Here is a 26,971-nt window from a genome sequence, read left to right on the forward strand (position 1 = left end):
GCTATGAAGTGGGCATTTGAGGAGTGGCGACATTGGCTCGAGGGAGCTAAGCATCGTGTGGTGGTCTTGACTGATCACAAGAATCTGATTTATCTCGAGTCGGCCAAGCGGCTGAATCCTAAACCGGCTCGTTGGTCGTTGTTTTTCTCTCGTTTTGATTTCGTGGTCTCGTACCTGCCTGATTCGAAGAATGTAAAGGCTGATGCTCTTTCTAGGAGTTTTGTGCCTGACTCTCCTGGAGATTCAGAGCCGGCTGGTATTCTCAGAGAAGGGGTGATTTTGTCTGCCATCTCCCCAGATTTGCGACGAGTGCTGCAGGAGTTTCAGGCGGATAGACCTGACCGTTGTCCACCGGAGAGACTGTTTGTCCCGGATAGATGGACCAGCAGAGTTATTTCCGAGGTTCATTCTTCGGTGTTGGCGGGCCATCCTGGAATATTTGGTACCAGAGATTTGGTGGCCAGGTCCTTTTGGTGGCCTTCCTTGTCGCGGGATGTGCGTTCCTTTGTGCAGTCTTGTGGAATTTGTGCTCGGGCTAAGCCTTGCTGTTCTCGTGCCAGTGGTTTGCTGTTACCTTTGCCTGTCCCGAAGAGGCCTTGGACGCACATTTCCATGGATTTTATTTCAGATCTCCCTGTCTCTCAGAGAATGTCTGTCATCTGGGTGGTGTGTGATCGTTTTTCTAAGATGGTCCATTTGGTGCCCTTGCCTAAGTTGCCTTCCTCCTCCGAGTTGGTTCCGCTGTTTTTTCAAAATGTGGTTCGTTTGCATGGGATCCCTGAAAATATTGTTTCCGACAGAGGATCCCAGTTTGTGTCTAGATTTTGGCGGACCTTTTGCGCTAAGATGGGCATTGATTTGTCTTTTTCGTCGGCCTTCCATCCTCAGACGAATGGCCAAACCGAACGAACTAATCAGACCTTGGAAACCTATTTGAGATGTTTTGTTTCTGCTGATCAGGACGACTGGGTGACTTTTTTGCCATTGGCCGAGTTTGCCCTTAATAATCGGGCTAGTTCTGCTACTTTGGTTTCTTTTTTTTTTTTTTGTAATTCGGGGTTTCATCCTCGTTTTTCCTCGGGTCAGGTGGAGCCTTCTGACTGTCCTGGAGTGGATGTTGTGGTGGATAGGTTGCATCAGATTTGGAATCATGTTGTGGACAATTTGAAGCTGTCACAAGAGAAGGCTCAGCGCTTTGCCAACCGCCGTCGCTGTGTGGGTCCCCGACTTCGCGTTGGGGACTTGGTGTGGTTGTCTTCTCGCTTTGTTCCTATGAAGGTCTCCTCTCCTAAGTTCAAGCCTCGGTTTATCGGTCCTTATAAGATTTTGGAAGTCCTTAACCCTGTGTCATTTCGTTTGGACCTCCCAGCATCGTTTGCTATTCATAATGTGTTTCATCGGTCGTTGTTGCGGAGGTATGTGGTGCCTGTGGGTCCTCCGGTTGAGCCTCCTGCCCCTGTGCTGGTTGAGGGAGAATTGGAATACGTGGTGAAGATCTTGGATTCTCGTATTTCTAGACGGAGGCTTCAGTATTTGGTTAAATGGAAGGGCTATGGTCAGGAGGATAATTCCTGGGTTGTCGCCTCTGATGTTCATGCGGCCGATTTGGTTCGTGCCTTCCATGTGGCTCACCCTGATCGCCCTGGGGGTTTTGATGAGGGTTCGGTGACCCCTCCTCAAGGGGGAGGTACTGTTGTGAACTCTGTTTTCAGGCTCCCTCTTGTGGTCACAGGTGGTATTGTGTGACTTTTGTTTTGGGCTCCCCCTGGTGGCTTTGTTTGTTATCCTGCGGGTCTGTGGCTGATCAGCTGCCTCGTTATTCACTTGGGAGTTTCCTATTTAGCTCTGTTTCACTTCCACTTGTTGCCGGCTGTCAATGTACTCAGTGCTATTCTGATTACTCCTGATTATCTTCGGTTTCAGTCTCTTCAGGAGAAGCTAAGTTCTGTTTAATTATTTTTTGCTCATCAGTCTGCAATATGATTTCTGTGTATGATGAGTTTAGTCCAGCTTGTTAATATGTGATTTCTTCTGCTGGTTTGCTCTGGGGTACAGAGTTGCTTCCCCCGCACCGTTAGTTGGTGCGGGGGCTCGAGCGATCTCTGCGTGGATATTTTGAATAGGGTTTTTAATTGACCGCACAGTTTCCTTTCTATTTTCTGCTTTCTAGTGTTAGCGGGCCTCATTTGCTAAATCTAATTTCATCTCTACGTTTGTGCTTTCCCCTTAACTCACCGTTAATATTTGTGGGGGGCTATTCTATATCTTTGGGGTCATTTCACTGAGGCAAGTGAGGACTTTCGTTCCCTCTAGGAATAGTCAGTTTCTCAGGCCGTGAAGAGACGTCTAGGATTTTCAGGTCACGTTCCACGGCTGCCTATAGTTGTTTGCGGATAGGATCAGGTTGCGGTCAATTCAGTTACCACTTCCCCAGAGTTTGTAGTCGGTTTAGTTACTTAGCTAGTCCTACTTGCGATCCTTGCCACTAGGATCATAACAGGAGTCTGGCTGTGTCTGTTAGGCGCGGAGTCTGGCTGTGTCTGCTAGGCGCGGAGTCTGGCTGTGTCTGCTAGGCGCGGAGTCTGGCTGTGTCTGCTAGGCGCGGAGTCTGGCTGTGTCTGCTAGGCGCGGAGTCTGGCTGTGTCTGCTAGGCGCGGAGTCTGGCTGTGTCTGCTAGGCGCGGAGTCTGGCTGTGTCTGCTAGGCGCGGAGTCTGGCTGTGTCTGCTAGGCGCGGAGTCTGGCTGTGTCTGCTAGGCGCGGAGTCTGGCTGTGTCTGCTAGGCGCGGAGTCTGGCTGTGTCTGCTAGGCGCGGAGTCTGGCTGTGTCTGCTAGGCGCGGAGTCTGGCTGTGTCTGCTAGGCGCGGAGTCTGGCTGTGTCTGCTAGGCGCGGAGTCTGGCTGTGTCTGCTAGGCGCGGAGTCTGGCTGTGTCTGCTAGGCGCGGAGTCTGGCTGTGTCTGCTAGGCGCGGAGTCTGGCTGTGTCTGCTAGGCGCGGAGTCTGGCTGTGTCTGCTAGGCGCGGAGTCTGGCTGTGTCTGCTAGGCGCGGAGTCTGGCTGTGTCTGCTAGGCGCGGAGTCTGGCTGTGTCTGCTAGGCGCGGAGTCTGGCTGTGTCTGCTAGGCGCGGAGTCTGGCTGTGTCTGCTAGGCGCGGAGTCTGGCTGTGTCTGCTAGGCGCGGAGTCTGGCTGTGTCTGCTAGGCGCGGAGTCTGGCTGTGTCTGCTAGGCGCGGAGTCTGGCTGTGTCTGCTAGGCGCGGAGTCTGGCTGTGTCTGCTAGGCGCGGAGTCTGGCTGTGTCTGCTAGGCGCGGAGTCTGGCTGTGTCTGCTAGGCGCGGAGTCTGGCTGTGTCTGCTAGGCGCGGAGTCTGGCTGTGTCTGCTAGGCGCGGAGTCTGGCTGTGTCTGCTAGGCGCGGAGTCTGGCTGTGTCTGCTAGGTGCGGAGTCTGGCTGTGTCTGCTAGGCGCGGAGTCTGGCTGTGTCTGCTAGGCGCGGAGTCTGGCTGTGTCTGCTAGGCGCGGAGTCTGGCTGTGTCTGCTAGGCGCGGAGTCTGGCTGTGTCTGCTAGGCGCGGAGTCTGGCTGTGTCTGCTAGGCGCGGAGCCTGGCTGTGTCTGCTAGGCGCGGAGCCTGGCTGTGTCTGCTAGGCGCGGAGCCTGGCTGTGTCTGCTAGGCGCGGAGCCTGGCTGTGTCTGCTAGGCGCGGAGCCTGGCTGTGTGTGCTAGGCGCGGAGCCTGGCTGTGTGCTAGGCGCGGAGCCTGGCTGTGTGTGCTAGGCGCGGAGCCTGGCTGTGTGTGCTAGGCGCGGAGCCTGGCTGTGTGTGCTAGGCGCGGAGCCTGGCTGTGTGTGCTAGGCGCGGAGCCTGGCTGTGTGTGCTAGGCGCGGAGCCTGGCTGTGTGTGCTAGGCGCGGAGCCTGGCTGTGTGTGCTAGGCGCGGAGCCTGGCTGTGTGTGCTAGGCGCGGAGCCTGGCTGTGTGTGCTAGGCGCGGAGCCTGGCTGTGTGTGCTAGGCGCGGAGCCTGGCTGTGTGTGCTAGGCGCGGAGCCTGGCTGTGTGTGCTAGGCGCGGAGCCTGGCTGTGTGTGCTAGGCGCGGAGCCTGGCTGTGTGTGCTAGGCGCGGAGCCTGGCTGTGTGTGCTAGGCGCGGAGCCTGGCTGTGTGTGCTAGGCGCGGAGCCTGGCTGTGTGTGCTAGGCGCGGAGCCTGGCTGTGTGTGCTAGGCGCGGAGCCTGGCTGTGTGTGCTAGGCGCGGAGCCTGGCTGTGTGTGCTAGGCGCGGAGCCTGGCTGTGTGTGCTAGGCGCGGAGCCTGGCTGTGTGTGCTAGGCGCGGAGCCTGGCTGTGTGTGCTAGCCTGATCTTTCCTCCTACATCTGTGTAATCTCTAAGCTTCTTTTCACTCTGTATTGTTTGTGCAGAGCAGCTTCTGCAAAAAGTTAAATAGAACCCATCACCCCCTCCTGACATGTCATTTCATGGGGAAAGCAGACAATGGCCGTGTACCATTTCAGCCAATGTTGATGGTCTTAGAATGTGTAGGGAGAAGCTTCGCTGACGCCCAGTTATCAATTGCTTTTTTTTAAGGAGGAATAACAGAGGAACTGCATAACACAGAGTTGTTCGAAAACTTTCTCCGGAATTCTTCTTTCATCCAGAATACGACTGGAAAGACGACGATGGGTCTCTCGTATGACTGATATTTTATCGTCATTCCCGTTTTAGGTTCTACCAGAGAGCACGAGCGCAAAGGCTGCAAATTGTGTGGAAGCGAGAAATACTGCGAGCCTCATGACTACAATTACTGCTGCCCCTGTGACTGGCACAAGGCCGAAGAAGAAAAGAAGAACAATTCACTGGAGTTTGCCCTCAAGATGTACGTACAGCTGCATCTACAGGGGCCGATCAACCGTATATAAGTGACTGGGCGCTCATTCATTGACCACGTTCACACAGGCATTGGCAAACCGCACGGGCACACAATGTTATTGTCGGCAGTATACCCCTGCTTACACGGGGCGGTGTACTGCCAAAAACAATGGTGCCAACATTAATGATCCAATCCGCTGACAAGTGTTTTGCTCGTCTGTTGCACCTTTACATGGGTCAGTGATCAGGAATGAGCATTTTTATAATTATCGGCTCATGTACATAGGTCTCGGGAGACATTTGTTTTCACTTATATGCATTTATTTTTGGTTAAAAATTATTTTTGCAATTGGGTTTCATTAAAAATGTTGCTCCGTTAGTCTTCTATAGTCTACGTCCTCTGTTGACTGCAGAATGAGTTAACTTGGAATCATTCAGTGAGCTCATTCCTATGGTTTTTTGTTTCTTTTTTTTTATCAATAATTTTATGATATCCTCTCATTGATTTATGAGCAAAGACCACATTGAAGTTCAATGTGCAGAAAAACAAAGAGCCTGTACAAGTCAAAAGGTGCAACGTTTTGTTTTTTGTTTTTTTTTAATATGAAACCCAATTGTAAAAATTATTTTTAGCACAAAATGCATGTATTTAATTTAAAAAAAAATATATAATGGTCCCGAAATTTGGACAACACCTTTACGTTATCACTGCAGACAAGTAAAATAATTGGCCAGTCCACCCTTAGCCATCTTCGTGCACAATAGCCATATTGATCCTCTTTTACTCAGAAGTGAATCCGGCGGTTCGATCTTCTTAAATCTTATTTTTCCAGTCAATACTCTCGGTCCTGATTGATTTTTTTCATTCTTGTACTCTTCATCTCTGCCTTAGGAAAGCCAAGAAACGTGAGGGCTTCCCGTACCCCGAGGTGAGTGACTTCATTTTGCCTGCAGAATTTTAACCTGGAGATATGGTCGTGACTTTTCTTCTTCATTCTTCCAGGTTATTGAGGAGTTTCTTATAAATAAGGATAAATTGGTCAATGTGATCAAATGGAGGAGGCCCAGTCTGTTGTGCTTCCAGGTACATTCATATATTTTATTTTTTCCACTTTTATACATTTTTTTTCTACTATGGGTTTTGTCTGGTGTTGTAGTAACTGAATCGTGCTTGCACACTGACACTCCTGGAGGCCAACGGTGCGCACAGTGTGTGCACTCCTCCCTAGCTCCTGACTGTAATGTGGTTGCAATACCTCTCACAACCTGTGAGGACGTGTGGCGCTGTTTCTAGAAGTAAGTAGCCATGTTCTTTAAAGGGAATCTGTTGGTACCTTTCTCATATGGAAGCAATGGTATGGCTGTTTACGCGCTTGTCCACCGTTGTTTTGTACAGAGCATTTTAATTGTACTGACTTGCAGCCAGTGGACTTATAGATTTTTCTCTGGTGGGAGCGTCTCTCCCTGTAATACAGGCTGAATGTGATTTCTGGGTGTATCCTTGGTGCTGAGATTTTTAGGAGCTAATATATCATCACAACTTCTAGCCTGTAATTTTCTCTTTTTGTAATTTTGTTCTTTCTTTTCTATAGACCTTTTTTTCCCTCTGCCCTCCCTGACATTCTTTCTCCCTGTTAATTCTGTGGAGATTTGTGTACAACCCCCTTTAACAAAAGAAATGTATTCGCTGGTTCCAAAAGTGAACTGAAAAATGTATTAAAATCATTATTTTTATTGGGATACTTTAAGAGGGACCTTTCAGCCTGTTTTTTTTTTCTTTAATTTCTTATCTCCGTTGCGGAGATATTAGCTTGTAAGACTTATAGTCTAATTTATGCTGAGACCAAGTGGGCGTTACCAGATATTCATCTCTGGGCCGGTAACTTTATCCCCTGCATGATTCTGACCAATCATAAGCAGGAGGAGTCATGCAATTAAAAAAGAGCACACCCCCAGAGAAGAGAAGGTCAGAATCGGCTTTCTCCTATGAGATATTTTATAACACACAGCCTTGCTCCCATCCATGATATCTCACGACCCCTGTAGAGTTCATCAGAGTTATGCATCATTACAAACACCTCTTGCAGATCTCATCTCACTGCAGTCAGTGTTTGGGGACAGTGACTGTCAATGTGGAGTGAGGGGAGAGTAGAGTAGAGATGACACTGTTGTGATAGGAGAGCTGCAAGAAGTGTTGGTAATGAGACACAACTCCTCTACTTCCACTACACCCACCGTATCTGCTGGGAGAGTAAAACTCTGGAAGTGTTAGTAATGAAACATAACTCTGCTCTACACATTAAGTGCAGAGATCACAGAGGAGAAGCAGGTCTGTGTGTCATTACATGTCTTACAGGAGAAAGCTGGTTCTGACCTCTAGGGACGTTTTCTTTTTTTCCTTCTGCTTATGATTGGTCAATGTCATGCAGGAGAAAAAGTACACGCCCCCATAGAAAAATCTCTGGTAAATCCCTCTCTGTCTTCGCATAAATTATAATATATACTTTACAAGCTAATAGCGCTGCAATGGAGGTGAGATATTTAAAAAAAAAAAAAAATTTTTAACTCTGCAGCCACTATTCCATCTTGAGACCAGTTCAACTGCTCATACTGATGAAAGGTCCTCTTCAAATGCTATTTACATGTAGCTCACCCCCTATATCTGCAGATAAATTACATTTCTTTAGCTGACATTTTTCCCTTTAAAACTGAGCTCTCGCTCCTCCCCGTTGTAATTAGTGTTTTCAACAACAAATACAAGGTGGTAACATTTAGATCCTGTGTTTCTTGGCTTATTTAAATCCTTATCCTCTATCACACGAGGACTGGCTTTGTTGTACAGAGACAAGAGATACTTGTAGCTAATGGCTGTCATTCGTTATGGGGAGGTCTGCTTTGTATTAGTCTCATTTATTTTCCGGAGACCAGAATCACTCCTGCCTCCCTTTTTTTCTCTCTCTTTTTTTCCCATTCCTCTTTCTGCTTGGCTGTTATATTTAATGACCCTACACGTTTCCTGTAGCTTTACTCCTCTGGGGTCATTAATTTAACATTGCTGTGTTATATACATTCTCCTACATGGCTTCTGATGACAGTCGCATGCCCGTCTCTGCTCGCTATTTTTGGGTCACGCGCCTCCCTGATAGTCAAATCAGTACCCCTCTTCCTCTCATCCAATCACTAGTCAGTGCGGCATTATGACCATCTGATTTGATGACCAGCTATATGTCACAATAGAAATCTGTTGGACAGTCGATTGGTCGGCAGCTCTCTCCCCTTCTGAATCTCACATTCCCAGGAGCGTTCCTTCCTCCGATTGCTCCTGTGTTCTCTACCAGACTCCTTTGGCGACTTATTTAGTTAAAAGATCTGCAGTCCTTAATAAGACTTGTTGGATCCTTATCCCCCCCTGACTTCATCTGCACGGGCCTCCTCCTACATTAAAATGTGTATGTGGGCCTTAAGGAGCAAAGGGAGCCTCCCATAGCTATCCACAAACTTCTGCAGCGTTTATGACTACTCATAGCTCTTCCCTGCGTTCACATAATCCTGTACTTCCCTTTCCCTTCTGCTATCTCTAACACTGAGAGAAGGGAAGAGCAGGTACAGCTGTCAGGAGAACAGGACTCTGTTACTTTTGCAATAAATAATTATTTCGTGGGTAGCATGTTAGCCCGAAAAATAGTTGTCAATACTTTAATGTCCCCAAAACACAAAAGTATTCTGGGAGTGATAACTAGAAAAATTATATTTTCAGATTTCGCAGCACAGAGGCTCCTTCTTCAGGTTGGTTTACAAAAACGCTCCTCTACATAAAGGACTTACAGACTCTCTGCAGCTGAAAAAGTTGTTTAAAGATTAATTTCCAGCCATTTTTTTTTATGTTGAACTGGATACAACATGTATTGGTGGTTGCTGAGCGGAATAAGACATTTTTCTTTTAATTTCATCCTTCCGTTGCAGAGATATTAGTGATCAAATATTTGGCACCTAATGAGTTAACTTTAGTTAAGTCCAAGTGGGTGTTGTCAGATAGATTTCACTGTGGGCGTGAACTAAATTATCTGATTTAAACCCTCTTAACTCATTAGGTGCCAAACACATTGCTAATATCTCCACACCGGAAATCATAGTGTTTGGCACCTAATGAGTTCACTTCAGAAGTGGATATTATCAGATAATTTAGATAACGCCCCCAGTGAAATCTATCTGCTAACACCCACTTGGACTCAACCAAAGTTAACTCATTAGGCGCTAATATTTGATTCCTAATATCTTCTCAATGGAGAAGCAAAATAAAAAAAAAAATGTTACTCTGCAGCCACATAAAAAAAAAAAATTGGTGAACAGATGTTTTTAACTTTTTACATTTAGGAAGCAATGAAGAATTAAAAAAAGATATTTCTAGTAGGAGACGTGTAATGGTAAATGTAAGACCCAGCACGTATGGCAGCTCTATACGGGAATTATAAAATGCAGTCTCTTTTATCCCAACATAACCCACAGGATCGTTACCTTAGGCAAAAATATAGTTTTCCTGATATTTCAATCCAATGTACAAATCTTGGCAGTATTCCAGCACTGTTAGACTAGGATCACTCTGGGTTCTCAGTGCACACTTGATATTTAGACCGAAAAAGCAGAACTTTTTCTATGTGATGCTGTTCAACTAGCTGAAGCCAGCCCTGTCCGATGGGCTGCGATATATTGGTATAACTAGAGAGAAAGTACAGGTGACTGTTCATCTATGCAGAGGGGTACTGCGAAAAATATCAATAAATACAGATTAGTATCCATTGCAGATCATGTATGTCAGAGGTAGCAGGCGGTAACCGATGTGGCACCTCTTGCATTGGAAGATCTGGTAGAACTTTCATACAATTAGAACTTTCATACAAAACTTTTCTTGCGGTGTCGGTGAGCGCTCGCTCTGTATACATAAGGGAAGACGAGCTGGAAAGTGAGAATTTTAGCGTTAATTTTTTTTTTTTTCCTCTATGTGGCATCTAGATTCCTAGTGATGGACTTCATCATTCTGATTCTCTTCACGCTCCTATTTTTATTGATAACATGACCTTAGTTTATAATGCATTCCCTCCCTCATACTAAGCAGCTGTGCCGACCGTCGCTTTCTCCGCATACATCCCAAGTGGGAATTTATGCAGTTACATGATCCTGTAAGCCGATGCTGGTCCTTCAAAGTCAAATTGTTATCAATTCTGAGCTGTATTGATCCCGGAAAATAATACTTGGTACACAGCGGAGGACATCCCATGTCTGGCAAAGGAGGATCTGTCTTGTCTCCTGATTTCTGTATTATCTGCTCTGCATTCTGCCATTCCTCTGTTCCTCCTCGATTGCAGTTGCAATTTCTATCAAGTTTTCTGCTCTGCAATTTTCTCATAGAGTGTGTATAATTTTTTTACTGGTTTACAAGATCTCTTCATGCTTTCATTGAAAAAGTTGTGTTTTTTTAGTTGAAGGGGAAAATTTGTCCTGGGCAAGTGTGGTCAACAAGCCCAATCTTGCCATCTGTCTAGAAAATCAGGAGACCCATATACGCATTGTATGATTGTCCAATCCCAACATCAACCACTTTCCCACACCAACAAATATATATCTATCACCGTGTTGTGTATGGAGAGGGCTCAGGAGCTGTAATACAGCTAGTATCTACCTCCTAACACCAGTGTCAAGCCGCTGCAATGCAGGTAAATGCAAGCTCCTCTAGGTGGCAGTAGAGTGGTGGAAGGACTGCACACAGCAAGACCAGACGTTCAATGCAGCGGCGACGCCACCACCAGGTGGCAGCAGAATAGTCAAAACAAGCCAGATCAATAGACTGTAACGTAGTACAAAAGGACTAAGCAAACAGAGTCAATAACAAGCCGAATGGGTCACTACTGGTCAGTAGCAGATATGCCAAAGACAAGAGACAAACCCACAGGTCAGGGTCTATGCCAAGTCAAAACCAGAGAGTCAGTATACGAAAGGGGAACACTAAGTCGGGAAGGAAAGAGGGGGAAAAACAAACACAGGTTCAGTAAGCTAGCAGCAAGACAAATCAGGGCAAATGGAGTCAGCTACACACACCGTAGGCAGAAACTATAACTGACGTGGTGTGCAGGACACAGCGGAGATAAATAGTAAACCTGAGACCAGACTGAGGCAGAGAAAGTTAACCCCTTGCATGACCAGACCGGAGAAAGGGGAAGACAGGACTCAAAACCCGGTCTGGATCATGACAACCAGTCTGTATAACCACGTATATATTCCTTGTCACAAATTGGGCCCAATAGGTGGATCCTCAAAGGCGTAAGCGCAGCAAGCGGCTGTTGCATGCAGGTAGCAGCGTTATCAGAAGCCAAAAGCAGTCAGGCGACATCCTGGAGACCGCGGATGGGTACCACAGTTACTGGAAGCTCCAGTCAGACCTGAGCACCAGACACGTCCAGGGGACTGCAGACAAGTAGCAAAGTTACTAAAAGCTGCAGGCCGACCTGAGCACCAGAGACGTTTGGGAGATTGCAGACAGGTAGTAGAATTACTAGAAGATGTAGGCAGGAGAATCCTGGAGACAGATAGTAGTTACTTAAAGCTGCAGGCAGACTGAAGACTTTCGGGACACCACAGACAGGTAGCAAAGTTTCTGCAGACCACAGCAGAAAGGAGACTTCTTGCAGACTGCAGACAGATAGTAATGGTACTGAAAGCCGTAGACAAGGTAACTCGGAGACTGGAAACCACAGGCAGCCAGAAGACATCCTGAAGACTGAAGATAGCAACTGTGCACAAACAAACTGGAAAGTCTTAGGGTACTGTCACACTCTGCAACTTTCCAACGATCACGACCAGCGATACGACCTGGCCGTGATCGTTGGAAAGTCGTTGTGTGGTCGCTGGGGAGCTGTCACACAGACCGCTCTCCAGCGACCAACGATGCCGAAGTTCCCGGGTAACCAGGGTAAACATCGGGTTACTAAGCGCAGGGCCGCGCTTAGTAACCCTATGTTTACCCTGGTTACCATCGTAAAAGTAAAAAAAAACAAACGTACATACTCACATTTCGGTGTCCGTCAGGTCCCTTGCCGTCTGCTTCCTGCTCTGACTGAGTGCCGCCGTAAAGTGAAAGCACAGCACAGCAGTGACGTCACCGCTGTGCTCTGCTCTTACTTTCCGGCTGGCAGTCAGTCAGAGCGGGAAGCAGACGGCAAGGGACCTGACGGACACCGAAATGTGAGTATGTACGTTTTTGTTTTTTTTACTTTTACGATGGTAACCAGGGTAAACATCGGGTTACTAAGCGCGGCCCTGCGCTTAGTAACCCGATGTTTACCCTGGTTACAAGCGAACGCATCGTTGGATCGGTGTCACACACACCGATCCAACGATGACAGCGGGAGATCCAGCGACGAAAGAAAGTTCCAAACGATCTGCTACGACGTACGATTCTCAGCAGGGTCCCTGATCGCTGCTGCGTGTCACACAGCGATATCGTATGGATATCGCTGGAACGTCACGGATCGTACCGTCGTAGCGACAAAAGTGCCACTATGAGACAGTACCCTTAAGGTACCGTCACACTCAGCAACTTTGCAACGAGAACGACAACAATCCGTGACGTTGCAGCGTCCTGGATAGCGATCTCGTCGTGTTTGACACGCAGCAGCGATCTGGATCCCGCTGTGCCATCGCTGGTCGGAGCTAGAAGTCCAGAACTTTATTTCGTCGTCAGGTCGGCGTGTATCGTCATGTTTGACATCAAAAGCAACGACGCCAGCAATGCCAGACATGGAGCTATCAACCAGCGAGAACGAGAAGTGAGTCGCCGTTACGTCACTGGATCGCTCCTGCATCGTTCTGGAGTTGCTGTGTTTGACGTCTCTACAGCGACCTAAACAGCGACGCTGCAGCGATCTAGTTTAGGTCGGCTCGTTGTCTATATCGCTGCAGCGTCACTGAGTGTGACGGTACCTTTACTACCAAGACCCAGGTATGTATCCTGGGGGGGCTTATATAGGCTTAGGAGTTCAACACATGGTAGCATGCCGGGCTACTTGCAAAGCCTGACGTGGAGCACAGGAAAGTTTAGCTAACCGCGGTGTAGGGAGCAAAGCCTGGACCTGAGACAGGTGTGTAACAATATTAATCTATGAAAGTGGCAGGATTCTGCTGCCGTGCCCACCTGTCCAATTGGGGTGTCCACTGGGGTCTCCCACCATCTTGGTGCTCCTCCTGTGAAGCCCCGCTGCCGGCTAGGCTTCATATGAGACCATGATCTTTACTACAAGTTATGGGGAGAGTAATAAAAAATAGATCTACGCATATTTGATATTTCTGCGACTGTAGAAGTTCAGTTTATCAAAATGTAAATTTATTTAACTCACAAGATAAACACCATTAGGAAAAAAAATCACCAGAATTGACTTTTTTCAATCACTGCACCTCCACCCCCCTAAAAAAGAAATTGCAATAAAAGTTGCTTTAAACATCACCAAAATATACCACCAAATAGTACCAATAAAAACTACACCGAGGAATGCAAAAAAAGCCCTCACCCTGTTCTGTTAAAACCAACCGATATTTTATTACTTTTTTTACAAGATTCAGAAGCTTTTAAGCCATTAAAATAAAATCACCCTCATCGTACCGACCTGCAGAATCACCAATTTATTTTTACGCCACAATGATCACCATAAAAATAAAAAACCCAAATGGTGGAATTTTTGCTTATTTTTGCCATATCGCAGCACTTGGATTATGGCACTGCGCTAAACGTGAATGGCCTGCGCACCACAATGACCATCAAGGACATGTTTGTCCTCCAGGATGTTATCATCAGAGATAAGTTGACTCCTCCGACACTATAAGATGATGATGTTATAATGCAAAGATTTGTTACTGGCCACATAAATGAATGGACTGTGCCATAACCGGGACTTTCTTGTGTCCTTTCTTAGAATTTTGCTCTGGAATGGATGGAGTGGCCCAAACACTACTCATGTGAGAAGGTCCTGATCCTGCTGACCTTCTACGATATGCACGAGAGGAAGGCTGGCCGAAGACATGATGCCCAGCTACAGGCTGTCCGGTAACAGATTGCGCCCATTTACTGACCACTCCTACTGCAATTTTTGCATTTATATAGGACCTTCTGCCAGATCCCCTGTTTATTTTATTTTTTGTATAATCTGCCATATAATTCCTGAGATTTGGGCTTTTCTTTATTCGGTGCTGATTTGTACGGTCTTTTCAAATAGTTGTGTCTCACAGGATAATAAAGCATTGCATTCTAAAGACACGCCCCCGAGGATCCTGTGAGCCACGCCTCCTTATGAAGGTCATAATAATTAGCGCTAACTAAACAGGCCTCGTAGCTCTGGAACTGTTAATACTATAATAACTATAATAATAAATAATAATAATAACTGTATGGCAGAATTGAAAAAAAACAAAAAAAACCCAGAGGAACAGTGTACTAAAATAAGAGCGAAAACTGAGCACTTCTGATTGAATGATAAGTCCTTTCTAATGCAAAATATGATAAGCAGATGAACCCCAATTTAAAAGGAAGCCCCTACAGCAATCAGCTGATCTTTTTTGGGGGGGAAGTAGGGGACCTGCAGGCTATATATATATATATATATATATATATATATATAATATCTATCTATCTATCCTAACCCTTATACACTCCTTTTAAAAGTTTCGTATAGATAAAACCTATAACCTAGGAGCCCCTCTGATCCTGAAAATGGAGAAGCCACTGATCTGATTTGGCGCTGGGTCCTCTTCTAAGTTTTCCCTGCGCAGTGGAGCTCCTGTGCAGGGAGCTGCCGCAGTCCCTTGTATAGAGATCTGCTGCAACTTCATGCACAAGTGATCAGGGAAAAAACACAAAGGGTACGCAAGGCTAAAACCAGCAACTGGCCCCTTAATTCTCAGGATCAATGATTATTTATTATTACTAGGGCTATTACTGCTATAATTTATAAGTCTATTATTATTATTAGGATTATTTATGACTAATAGTATTCATTGTTGTAATTATTAATTATTTCCTTAGCTATTAATATTATTATTTATTCTTATAGCTATTATTAGCAATAAAACCATGATTATTCTATTAATTATTACTATGGTTTCATTATTATGGTTATTATTTATTACTATGGCTATAATTATTATCATGGCAGTTATAATACTGTGGCTATTATTGCTTTTTTCTTTTTTTATTACCATGGCTATTATCACTTATTTATTATTATTATTAGTAGTAGTCGTAGTAGTACTATATTAATTATAATTGCTATTTATTACTATTACCATTTAGATTTATCATTGCTATAGTTATTATTTATTACTATTGCTATTTCTGATGATTATTATTATTATTATTATTTTATTATTACCATGGCTATTATTTCAGTTATAATCACTATTTATTACTATTGCCATTAGGATTTATTATTACCATAGTTATTATTATTGCTATTTTGGATTTATTATTATTATTATTATTATTACTACCACCATGGCTATTATTATAATTACTTATTACCATATTTATTATGATTACACTTTATTTTTACCATTGCAATCATTTTTTTCTTGTTAGTATAGTTATTGTTACGATTATTTATTACTATGGCTATTATTATTATTATTATTATTATTATTATTATTATATTTTTTTTCCTTTAAGAATCGTTAAGACCCGTGTCAGAAATGGAATTCCCTGCTTAGAAATCGAGTGGCTGACGCCAGGTTTGTATGCACAGCAGAAGAATGACATGCCTGAGCCTGACTGCAATCCTCCCACCTCGGCTGCTGAAATAAAGCAATCCCGTTCATCACTCAGCCCATAAATATGGATGCTCAGTTTGTCCGAGCATGTGATCTATACAGCAGGAGATTAGAGGCGACCGATCCGCCGGGCCGCTGATTCTCTTTCACAAGAAACCAAGAATTAGATGCATTAATATCCAACCTGTCCAGGTCTGGAATCTTAGAGGATGTTGAATATGGGAATGTCGGTAGTTTGGGGGCCACGTGTCTACTCCAGCGAGCGTGTGATGGTGGGACTCGTCCCCTCAACCTCTGTGAGTTTTCATAAATGCGGCCATAGTGCAGGGTGACAGGGAGTGTAATTACACGGTGTAGACCTCCTCTATGAGGTGCGGACCCTCTCCCCGATGTCTCCACCACTAGTGTCAGAGATTCCTCACACGTGGAGATAATGGGATTCTATGGAGAGGGCCCCCAAGATTAGGACCCACAAGTGAATGGTTTAGTAGGCATCGTCAGATACTAAGGGGCTCGCACATTAGTTTTTACATATTTCTTTAACCCTTTCATTCTATCACATTTCAGTGCTTTTAAGTAAATGTCACAAACTTTAGCTTACAGTGCATAAATAGTCGTTTTGCACTCTGGGGTCTGTGTTCCTTTTTTACCCCCTGGGGATTGTGGTCTTTTTTTCCTTCTGGGGACTGTAGTCCTTTTTTGCCCCTCTGTGGACCGAGGTCCTTTTTTGCGACTCTGGGGCCCAAGGTACTTTATTCTCCCCCTCTGAATCCAGAGGTCTTTTTTTTGCCCCTCTGTGGCCCGCGGTCCTTTTTTGTCCCTCTGTGGTTCGAGATCCTTTTTTTTCTCCCTTTGAGGCCCGAGGTTTTGTTTTTGTTTTTTTTCTTGTCTGGGGCCTGAAGTTTTTTTTTTTTTCCCCCTTTCTGGAGTCTGAGGGCCTTTTTTCCCTTTTGGGGCCAAAGGTCTTTTCTTTTTTTTTTGCCTCTCTGGGACCCAAGGTCCTTTTTTTCCCCTTTTGGAGCCTGAGGTCCTTTTTTTGCCCCTCTGGGGTCCGAGGTCCTGTTTGCTTTTGATTGTCCTATTCCCCATCCACCTGGGCTCTGAAGTCCTATCTGTCCCTTTCCAGGCTAACAGTTAATTTTGCCATCTGCCATCTAGGTTCAGAACTAATTTTGTGATCTGAATTAATTTTGTTGTTTGTTTGTTTTTTTTGTTGTTGTTTTTTTTAATCTTTAACCCCTTAATGACCGCCAATACGTCTTTTAACCGACCTGAGATATAAGAGAATAGCCTCCCCATACAGGTGACAATCCAGCAGCTGTCAGCTGTACACTATAGCTGACAACTTGCTGCATCAGCCACGATCAGTGTTTGTGCCGTCCAAATCTGTTTAACCCCTTAGATGCTGCTGTCAATAGTGACGACATCATATAAATGGTTAACAGTGTGTGGGGGCTTACTCTTTATCCCAATTGGTGCCCTCAGATCATGATGATTGTGTGGTCCTGATGTTTGCCGTGGCAATTCACGACCAAATAGCGGCCTCAGTCTGTCGGCTGTAGTAATCTGTTCAGAAGTTAGAGGCATTTTGGTGGTAAAAATGCACTTTTTTATTTCTGTTATGTCACTTTGCATTCCTGAGAGTCGCCTGAAGGGTTAATAAACTACCTGACTGCAGTTTTCAGTATGTCAGGGGGTGCTGTTTTTAAAATGGCATAATTTTGGGGGGTTTCCCAATATATGGGACCCCTAAAGTCACTTCAAACATGGATAGGTCCCTAAAAAAAATAATTTTTCTAAATTTCCTTTAAAAAAATGAAAAATTACTGCTACATTTTTAAACCTCCTAAAATGCTAACAAAATAAAATAACATTTTACAAATGGTGCTGATAAAAAGCAGACATGTGGGTAATGTTATTTATTAATGCCTTTGTGTGGTATGACTATCTGGATTAAAGGGACAATCATGCAAAATTTGAAAATTGCTAATTTTGCAACATTTTTCTCAAATATCTGATATTTTTTTTTATAAATAAACACAAAACATATCGACCAAAAATTGCCATTATCATAAAGTGTAATGTGTCATGAAAAAACAATCTGAAAATTACTGGGATATGATTAAAGCGTTCCAGAGTTATTACCACACAAAGTGACACTAATCAGATTTCAAAAATTTGGCTCCGTCACTAAGGGGTATTTTTCCATGTGTTTCCAAATGTGAAAATGACTGTGAAATCCTGCATTATGAAAAGATAAAGGGTGAGATATGACACACCCGTGAGAGGGGAAAAAAATGGTGAGAGAGTGATAGATGGAAATGAGAAAGATGTGTAGTGGATTCCAAGTGCGGAGAATCCTTCCTCTGTATGGATCTATGTGTTGCATATTTGCTTCTATTCTTTTCTTTGTATCAGCCGGTTACGTTTTCCCCGACGATCACCCGCCGGATGGCCCCTTGGTGACCATTGAGGAAGAATCGCTTTTTTCGGAGGCCTATCCTCACATTGTAGACATATTCCAGAAAGAAAAACTAGAGGCCGAGATGCTGAAGCAGAAATGTAAGTATCACATGATCTGTAAATGTGCCGCAAAATGTAATGGCGTCCTTTTTTTTTTTCCTATATGGGTATATGCGTTATGCCTTAGAGCTGAACGACCTTTTGCTCTTCCTGGCGAAACGTTTTTAGTAAATACTTGTATTTCCCATTAAAAAGATTCCTAGGAAATATTTTCTTAGAAATCTGTGTTGTGCAGTATCACCTCCTGGAAAAGTATGAAAAACAATTAGCATTAGAAGAAAGCATCTCCATGGAACGTTCCAAGCAGGAGGAGTCCAGGGTAATTCAGCGCAGGGGTTAATACTTCCTAACTCTAATTCCGTAATGTATTGTAACACTTTTACTAATTTACGGAGAGTTCAAGAATTTACTAAAAACGTCAGACCTCTCCAAGTATTTTTAAATGCCCTTTGTACTTTCAGACAACTTGATCTCATTTCATAGTTGATGTGATGGACAATCTGTATATAATTTTGATGTTGTATGACCCCCAAAAATAGCTCCACAGTGTCGGCCACTAGGTGTCGCCCTGCTGTGTAACTGTTGTCATCTCAGTCTCTAGCAGGAGAGATGCCTACATGGATTATAGGAAGTGGGGGTGGGTCTGGCGGGTCTTTATCATTATACCGGAAGTGGGGGCGGGTCTTTATCATTGTACAGGAAGTGGGGGCGAGTCTTTATCATTGTACAGGAAGTGGGGGCGGGTCTTTATCATTGTACAGGAAGTGGGGGCGAGTCTTTTTCATTCCACAGGAAGTGGGGCGGGACTGTATCATTCTACAGGAAGTGGGGCGAGTCTTTATCATTATGCAGGAAGTGGGGGTGGGTGTTTATTATTCTACAGGAAGTGGGGGCAGGTCTTTGTCATTATACAGGAAGTGGGGGCGGGTCTTTATCATTATACAGGAAGTGGGGTGGGTCTTTGTCATTATACAGGAAGTGGGGGCGGGTCTTTATCATTATACAGGAAGTGGGGTGGGTCTTTATCATTATACAGGAAGTGGGGGCAAGTCATTCATTCCAAAGAAAGGGGGTGCGGGACTTTATCATTCTACAGGAAGTGGGTCGGGGCTTTCTCATTCTACAGGAAGTGGGGGCAAGTCTTTTTAATTCTACAGGAAGTGGGTCGGGGCTTTATCATTTTACAGGAAGTGGGGGCGGGTCTTTTTAATTCTACAGGAAGTGGAGGCAGGTCTTTATCATTCTATCGGAAGTAGGGGAGGGTCTTTATCTTTCTAAAGGAAGTAGTGATGGGTCTTAATCGCTCAACTCCGTCTCTCCTGTCTGTGAAACTGCATATATGTGTAATAGAAAGGTGGTCTTTTGGTTCAGGGTAGGCAAGCCATTGGACAATGTCAGACATACTGCATGCTGTGAAATGACAGCAGGTTCCAGCACCCATAATGCTGGCAGATCGCCGATGAAGAGGAACCATTCACTCAAAAATAGTTGATAGCAAGTTACAGAGCATGAGAATTAGGTTAGCTTCTGGATATATTAGACTGGTATGTGCACCAAAAGCATTTTAATCTCATATCTGTGGATCAGTGCAGCAATATCATACTTTTCTACAAGTTTTGCGTGAAAAGGCCGGTATACTATTTTGCACAGAGCGAATTTTAGAATTTTCTCTTTCTACATACAGCTGTCGTACTGCAGCCTCAGCATTTTCCTGACCATGTGGTGTTGCTCTTGTTTGTGTTATTAGATGCGAGCAGATGAAATATAGCTGCAGTTAGTGGAAAATTGCTGAGCTCTGATGGGCCGTTTGTGTAACATATCGGTCACTCGCGAGTCTTAACCGCTGGCATTATACGTCTATTGCATCTTTTCTATTACTCTCTTTCTCTGATTGTGTAGTCCTTTGTCCAATCAGACACCCAATTAAGGGCAGAGGAGGTAATGGGCTGAAAATAAATAACGTCTTCTGTCCCTGACTATTTCACAATTTGCTTTAGACACCAATCAATTATACTGCTGTTGTCCTAGTCAGTATTTGCTTACACTAGCAAAATCTTGTAATTAACTAAACGTAATGGAAAATCAGACTGATACCTCCTCTGGAGTAGAAGTTTCTTGATGAGAATTGTAAGCAATTTACAAAATTATATTTGGTTGTTTTGTAGGTAAGAGAAGTAAACCTAAACCCAAGGTTCCTCAAAACGTGGATGACGTGGCTTTAATCCTGTCTGAAATGAGTTTAACCCCAACTGTAGAGACAAATGTTTCTCCGCCGATCTTAGAAGAACGTGAAGACCGTAAAACCACCATTTGTCTTGGCGGAAGTAACTGGTCGAATGACCTACCTGACACTCTTTGTCCTACACCAAATATGGTCAACTTGATATCAAGTGATCTAGAAATTTCCACCACACCTACATATATAGAAGATGACTTGGACAAACTTGATGGTCAATATTCTTCTCCAGCACCGAATAACAGACCAAAGTCTTCAGTGGCTTCTCCTAATGTTTCATCCATGGTTGCAGATCTACATTTGAGTAGCATTGATTGGGAAGCCACCTCATTTAGCATGTCTCCTCAAGTTGAGCCTCATACAAGCAGTGGTCACCCATGTGGTTTCCATGATGGCCCAAACACTGAAGAACAAGTAATGACAACCAACAACGCAACCCAAGAAATGGTAGTACCAGGTAAGGATAATTTGGGAGCTAAATCCGAACCACCAATCTTGGCGTTATCGGACTCTCCTTGTATTACACATCTACAAAAGCTGCCTTTGAGGGAAAGAATACTTTTAAAGAATGCCTCCTCAAAACAACCCAGTGTCCCTGAGAAACGCTTACCTTTAAAGCCCATTCCCCTAAGCCTCAATTTGAGGGACGTCAAGTCCAGGTCTAACCATAATTTAAATTTTAAGGAAATACTTCAACATAGCAAGTCAACTAAAGGACAAAGCTGTCAAAAAAGTGAGAAGCAAATCAATTCTGTCAGAAAGCCTGACCCAAACTGTTGGACACATGATGGTCCCACCACCAAATCATTCACTTTTGTGAAGAAGATTGCAGTCGCTCCTGTGAGGCCTGCATCGGATGGAAGCATTCCCAACAAAATGGTGTATGATTTGTCTGCAAAACTGGTTCAGAAGAAAAGCGTGTGCCTCAAAATGGCATCTTCCAGTGAGGACGAAGATGAACAAGGAACTGGTGGTAGACCAGCATATGTCTTCAAGAAAGAGCGAACAAAATCCGAGATGCCCTTAACCAAAAGTGCTACTGTCAGGACAGCGTTTAACATGGAACCGTATACTTTTAGTACTGGTATTTCTAGTGTTCCTGATATCGATAACATATTATCAAGTCCTGAAACCAAAGTCCTAGATGGCAAGTCCCCGGATGAGTTGAGTGATGATGATGACTCTATAATATGCGTGGACAGTCCTTTGCCATTGTCAGAAAGACTAAGGCTCCGGCAATTACAGAACAGTTAATGTTTTCTGCCCTTTCTCTTCCTTGTCTATGTGCGTCCAGTGATTACTTTTTTCTTTTTTGTTACGAGAACTCCCAAATTCTGCACAAAACCTTTGAACTTTGACTTTCTGTCCTCTTACCTCCCTCAGCGCACTAACATTATGAGAGCCAGTCGTATACCGGTTTTGCTGGAGAAAAAGAGATTGTGTAATTTAGGACTTGTACAGGACACCTGAAGCACCGTCAGCATTTTATTTGTATTTTAATTCTAGTCTTTCCTGTGTTTGTCCTTTTTCTTAAAGCATTTTTCTACCTTTTGCAATTTAAATGTACATAGAAAAAATAAAGACTCCTTTAAGTTCTTTCTCCAGGAGCTGTGCCACCCTAGGCCATGGCTATGTCTGGTATTGCAGCTCAGCTCTATTCATGCCATTGATGGTATACTGCTTGGTGTACAATAGGAATAACCCTTTAACAGTTTAGTTCCTGGTATCCGAGTTCCCGTTTTGCTTTTCTCTGCTCATTTTAAAGGGAACCTATAAGTACATTTCTATATGTAGAAGTAGCGTTATGGCTATATAGGATCTTGTCCACCAATAAAATCAATACTTTTTTGTAAAGATCTGATGTTCAAGTCATGAGAAATCTCTAGTGCAGAAGCAATATGTAAATCAGGCTCAAAGTGCACTGTGGGGCATGGCAATGCAGTGTGATTACTTCTTCTGAGTGCATTGACACACCCCCAGTGCACTTCCAGCCTGATTTACATATGACTTTATTGCTAGATTTCTCATTACGGACCCATCGCTCATATAGAAAAACTGTATTCATTTTATTGTTAGATATTACTTCCATATGTAAAAACGAGCTGAGAGGTTCCATTAAAAATTTTGCTTTGGATCTGAACTCATTTCACAAAACCAGTGCGACTTCAGTCAAACATATAAGCACATAAATATTATATAATAAAAGAACTTCACTGTTAAAGGAGGACCTTGGCAAATAATTGATCTCTTGTCTACGGTTTCATTTTAGATATTTAAAAGAATTATCCATTTTTTGGAAAACCCTTTTATGGGAAGTCTGGTCATTGCACAAGATGAGAGCTGACTTGGGCTTGTGGTGTAGCTTTTTTTTTTTCCTCAGATCATGCCCTAAAACACACCGATGTGTACCAAGATTAAGGCAGTCGTAGAATGTTTAAAGAAAAACATTTTTTTTATTTTTTTTCCCAAAAAAGTGGAAGTTTACTCTATTGGTTGCATCTGGAATTGCAGCTAATGGCTGATGTGGACGTCCATGAAAACTATCCGAATATGTATTGTGATGTCTGGACGGCCTCAGGTCTCCAACCTCGTAGGCATATATTAAGGCTCTTGGGTCAGGAGAGCCACGCCGGACTGGACATCAGGATCATACTTGCCCTCGCGACTTACTGATCTCTCAATCAGGGCTGTGGAGTTGGTAAGCCAAACCACCGACTCTGACGCCGACTCCTCAATTTCCCTGACTTCGACTCTCCGACTCCACAGCCCTGGTCTAAGTTCGGCCTAAGCCCTATTAACTTGAATAAGGATTAACTGTAATTCCAGACAAGAGTGGTGCTGCTTCTTTCCACTGGATAGCCACTCTAACCAATATGTGGGTTTTCCATTTTTTTGGGAAAAGTGATCCCCAACGCTCAAATACTAGGAAGAAAAAAACAAATGGTACTCCTCTTCCCTCTTCCAACGGTCCAGCGTCGACTTGCTGCTGCTTCCTGTCTCTGTGTTTTGGCTGCAACTCTGACTATACCACACATCACCACTGCAGCCAATCGCTAAGCTCAGCAGACACCATTCACACTTTCCATATACGAATAAGCCTCCAAGCATTGTGATTGGCTGCAGTGTTGATGTGCGCTGTCGATCCTGACATCACAACTGCAGCAAAACAGATGGGAGTACCAGCGGAGAGGGTGAATACGATCTGTAGTGGCGTTTTTTTTTTTTTTTACTAATATCCACTGGAGGACCACTTTTCTATGAGTGGAGATCTCCGTTACCTTTAGTTGTATTTGGCTTACTGTTTGTGTGGACCATATATACTGTAAGGAGTTGGATATTTGAAAATTGGTTTATACACTGTGTGCAGAATTATTAGGCAAGTTGTATTTTGATCACATGATACTTTTTATACATGTTGTCCTACTCCAAGCTGTTCAGACTTGAGAGACAACTACCAATTACCGTAAGTAAATCAGGTGATGTGCATCTCTGTAATGAGGAGGGGTGTTGTCTAATGACATCAACACCCTATATAAGGTGTGCTTAATTATTAGGCAACTTCCTTTCCTTTGGAAAAAAGGATCAGAAGAGAGATCTGATTGGCTCTGAAAAGTCAAGAATTGTGAGATGTCTTGCAGAGGGATGCAGCAGTCTTGAAATTGCCAAAATTTTGAAGCGTGATCACCGAACAATCAAGCGTTTCATAGCAAATAGCCAAGAGGGTTGCAAGAAGCGTGTTGGGCAAAAAAGGCGCCCATGAATTGAGGAAAATCAAGTGTGAAGATGCCATTTGCCAGCAGTTTTGCCATATTTCAGAGCTGCAACGTTACTGGAGTAACAAAAAGCACAAGGTGTGCGATACTCAGGGACATGGCCAAGGTAAGGAAGGCTGAAAAACAACCACCTTTGAACAAGAAACAAGATAAAACGTCAAGACTGGGCCAAGAAATACCTTAAGACTGACTTTTGAAAGGTTTTATAGACTGATGAAATGAGAGTGACTCTTGATGGGCCAGAGGCTGGATCAGTAAAGGACAGAGAGCTCCACTCCGACTCAGACGCCAGCAAGGTGGAGGTGGGGTACTGGTATGGGCTGGTATCCTCAAAGATGAACTTATGGGACCTTTTCGGGTTGAGGATGGGGTGAAGCTCAACTCCCAGACCTACTGCCAGTGTCTGGAAGACAACTTCTTCAAGCAGTGGTACAGGAAGAAGTTGGTATCGTTCAAGAAAAACATGATTTTCATGCAGGACAATGCTCCATCACATGCCTCCAACTACTCCACAGCGTGGCTGGCCAGTAAAGGTCTCAAAGAAGAAAAAATAATGACATGGCCCCCTTGTTCCCCTGATCTGAACCCCATAGAGAACCTGTGGTCCCTCATAAAATGTGAGATCTACAGGGAGGGAAAACAGTCCACCTCTCGGAACAGTGTCTGGGAGGCTGTGGTGGCTGCTGCACGCAATGTTGATCGTAAACAGATCAAGCAACTGACAGAATCTATGGATGGAAGGCTGTTGTGTCATCATAAAGAAAATGTTTTTTTCTAAATTTTGTGCAGTTATATTGGTTTACCTGGTGAAAATAAACAAGTGAGATGGGAATATATTTGGTTTTTATTAAGTGGCCTAATCTGCACAGTAATAGTTACCTGCACAAACAGATAGCCAAATCTAAAAAATAAACCCAACTCCAACTTCCAAAAATATTAAGCTTTGATATTTGAGTCTTTTGGGTTGATTGTGAACATAGTTGTTGATCAATAATAAAAATAATCCTCTAAAATACAACTTGCCTAATTATTCTGCACACAGTGTAATGTTCTGGTGATGATCTGTTTTCGCTCCCAGTAAAAGTACATTTTCTCAGTGTATGGGCGGAAGACCCTTTTTTACAATTAAAAAAATATACAATTTCTTTCATTGTTTGTGCTTTTTGATAATTTTTTTTATTCTTCTATGCCAATGCCTTGCCAAAAATATATATCTCTAAATGGAATTGAAAGAAATAAATGGCTGTAAAGAAAGTGATGGCTGTGAGATGCAGAGAGGTAGAGTGCAGACATTAGCAGTCACTGCACAGATCATGTTGTGCAAGGCTTGGACGTAGTTTTGGACATTATGGAGTTCACAAACAATCTTGGGACTTTAAGGCCACGTTCACACATTCAGTATTTGGTGAGTATTTTACAGCAGTATTTTTAAGCCAAAATCAGGAGAGGAACAATCAGAGGAAAAGTCACACGTGGCCTAACAGTATTGGTCATTATATGGGCCAAAATAGACTCTTGCACCCTTCCTAGCTCCAGGACCTGGGTGCGCCTGCAGCCCTTGTACCCACTATAGTTGAGACCCCGGTGGGACATTATAAAATGATCTGCCATTTCCATAATTCTCATAAACTCCTCTTGAGTACCAATCGAGATCCAATTTACTGAATAGGTGATAATTGTTAGATCAGTGTGGGACCTACCAAACATCAAAACAGGAGACTTCTATTCCTCATTCTTCCCTGGTCGCATGACCACTGCCAGGAGAAGCTGAATGAAGTGGTCGGTCAGAAATGCACCCTTCCGTTCCATTACATAATGAATTATCGAAGAAAGCCAAGTACTGCTTACGACATTCATGGTCATTCCCATACACAGGGAATGGAGTGGCAGAGCTCACATGCGACTGGCCACTTCATTTTGCTCTTCCTGGGTGTGACTTGGTAAGAACAGTCCCCCGCCTCTAACAATTATTACCCATACTGTGGATTGGCTATCATTTTTGAAGACTGGACTGTGCATGTCAATTCTTCAAAGTGGAACCTGATGGATGGACATTGAAAAAAAAAAAGACAATGAAAAACGAGTAAGTTAAAGGATCTGGGAATGTTTTTTAGCCTGCTAAAAAGAAGGCTAAGAGGACACTTGATAGCTGTCTACAAATATCTGAAGAGATGTCACAGTGTAGAGGGATCATCATTGTTCTCATTTGCACATGGAAATGCGAGAAGCAATGGAATGAAACTGAAAGGGAGAAGATACAGATTAGATATTAGAAAAAACTATTTGACAGTGAGGCTGATCAATGAGTGGAACAGGCTGCCACGAGAGGTGATGAGTTCTCCTTCAATGGAAGTCTTCAAACAGGCTGGACAGATATCTGTCTGAGATGGGTTAGTGAATCCTGCATTGAACAGGGGGATGAACACGATGACCCTGGAGGTCCCTTCCAACTCCAACATCCTATAATTCTATGATGGAATTGGCTCCAAATTAAGCAGTGTCCAATCGATAGGCTGCAACATACACGTTAAGAAAAAAAAACATCTTAAAAACATCTTCAAGGCTATGTGCACATGGAGTCTTTGCTGAGTTTTCACAGTGGAAACAGCAGAACTTCCAAGTTTTTAAGGGTTTTTGTATTTTTGAGGAGCATTTGGAGTTTCAGCTAAAAAAATGCAAAAAAAAGCTCTGGATGCACATGGCCAATGAAAAGAAAAACTACCCCTACAACACTCTTCTAAGCCGCATTCACACATCTGTGTTGTATCCGTTTTTATATGG

At 43.8% G+C, this 26,971-nt stretch overlaps 1 protein-coding gene across 2 annotated transcripts in view; it reads left to right on the forward strand.

Annotated features, from left to right (window-relative positions):
- The window catches only part of GEN1 (GEN1 Holliday junction 5' flap endonuclease), a 47,332-nt gene extending 24,700 nt beyond the window's left edge, over positions 1-22,632 (forward strand). For both annotated transcript variants that reach the window (XM_077291471.1, XM_077291472.1), the window contains exons 8-14: positions 4,709-4,859; positions 5,745-5,781; positions 5,856-5,936; positions 13,813-13,943; positions 15,558-15,619; positions 18,077-18,220; positions 20,347-22,632. In XM_077291471.1, coding sequence (XP_077147586.1) covers positions 4,709-4,859; positions 5,745-5,781; positions 5,856-5,936; positions 13,813-13,943; positions 15,558-15,619; positions 18,077-18,220; positions 20,347-21,671 — 1,931 coding nt within the window. In that variant the 3' untranslated portion in view covers positions 21,672-22,632. The remainder of the gene's footprint in view (positions 1-4,708; positions 4,860-5,744; positions 5,782-5,855; positions 5,937-13,812; positions 13,944-15,557; positions 15,620-18,076; positions 18,221-20,346) is intronic.
- Positions 22,633-26,971: the final 4,339 nt, after the last annotated feature.

The sequence above is a fragment of the Ranitomeya variabilis genome, chromosome 2 (assembly GCF_051348905.1).
Source record: "Ranitomeya variabilis isolate aRanVar5 chromosome 2, aRanVar5.hap1, whole genome shotgun sequence".
In the NCBI taxonomy this organism is placed as follows: Eukaryota; Metazoa; Chordata; class Amphibia; order Anura; family Dendrobatidae; genus Ranitomeya; species Ranitomeya variabilis.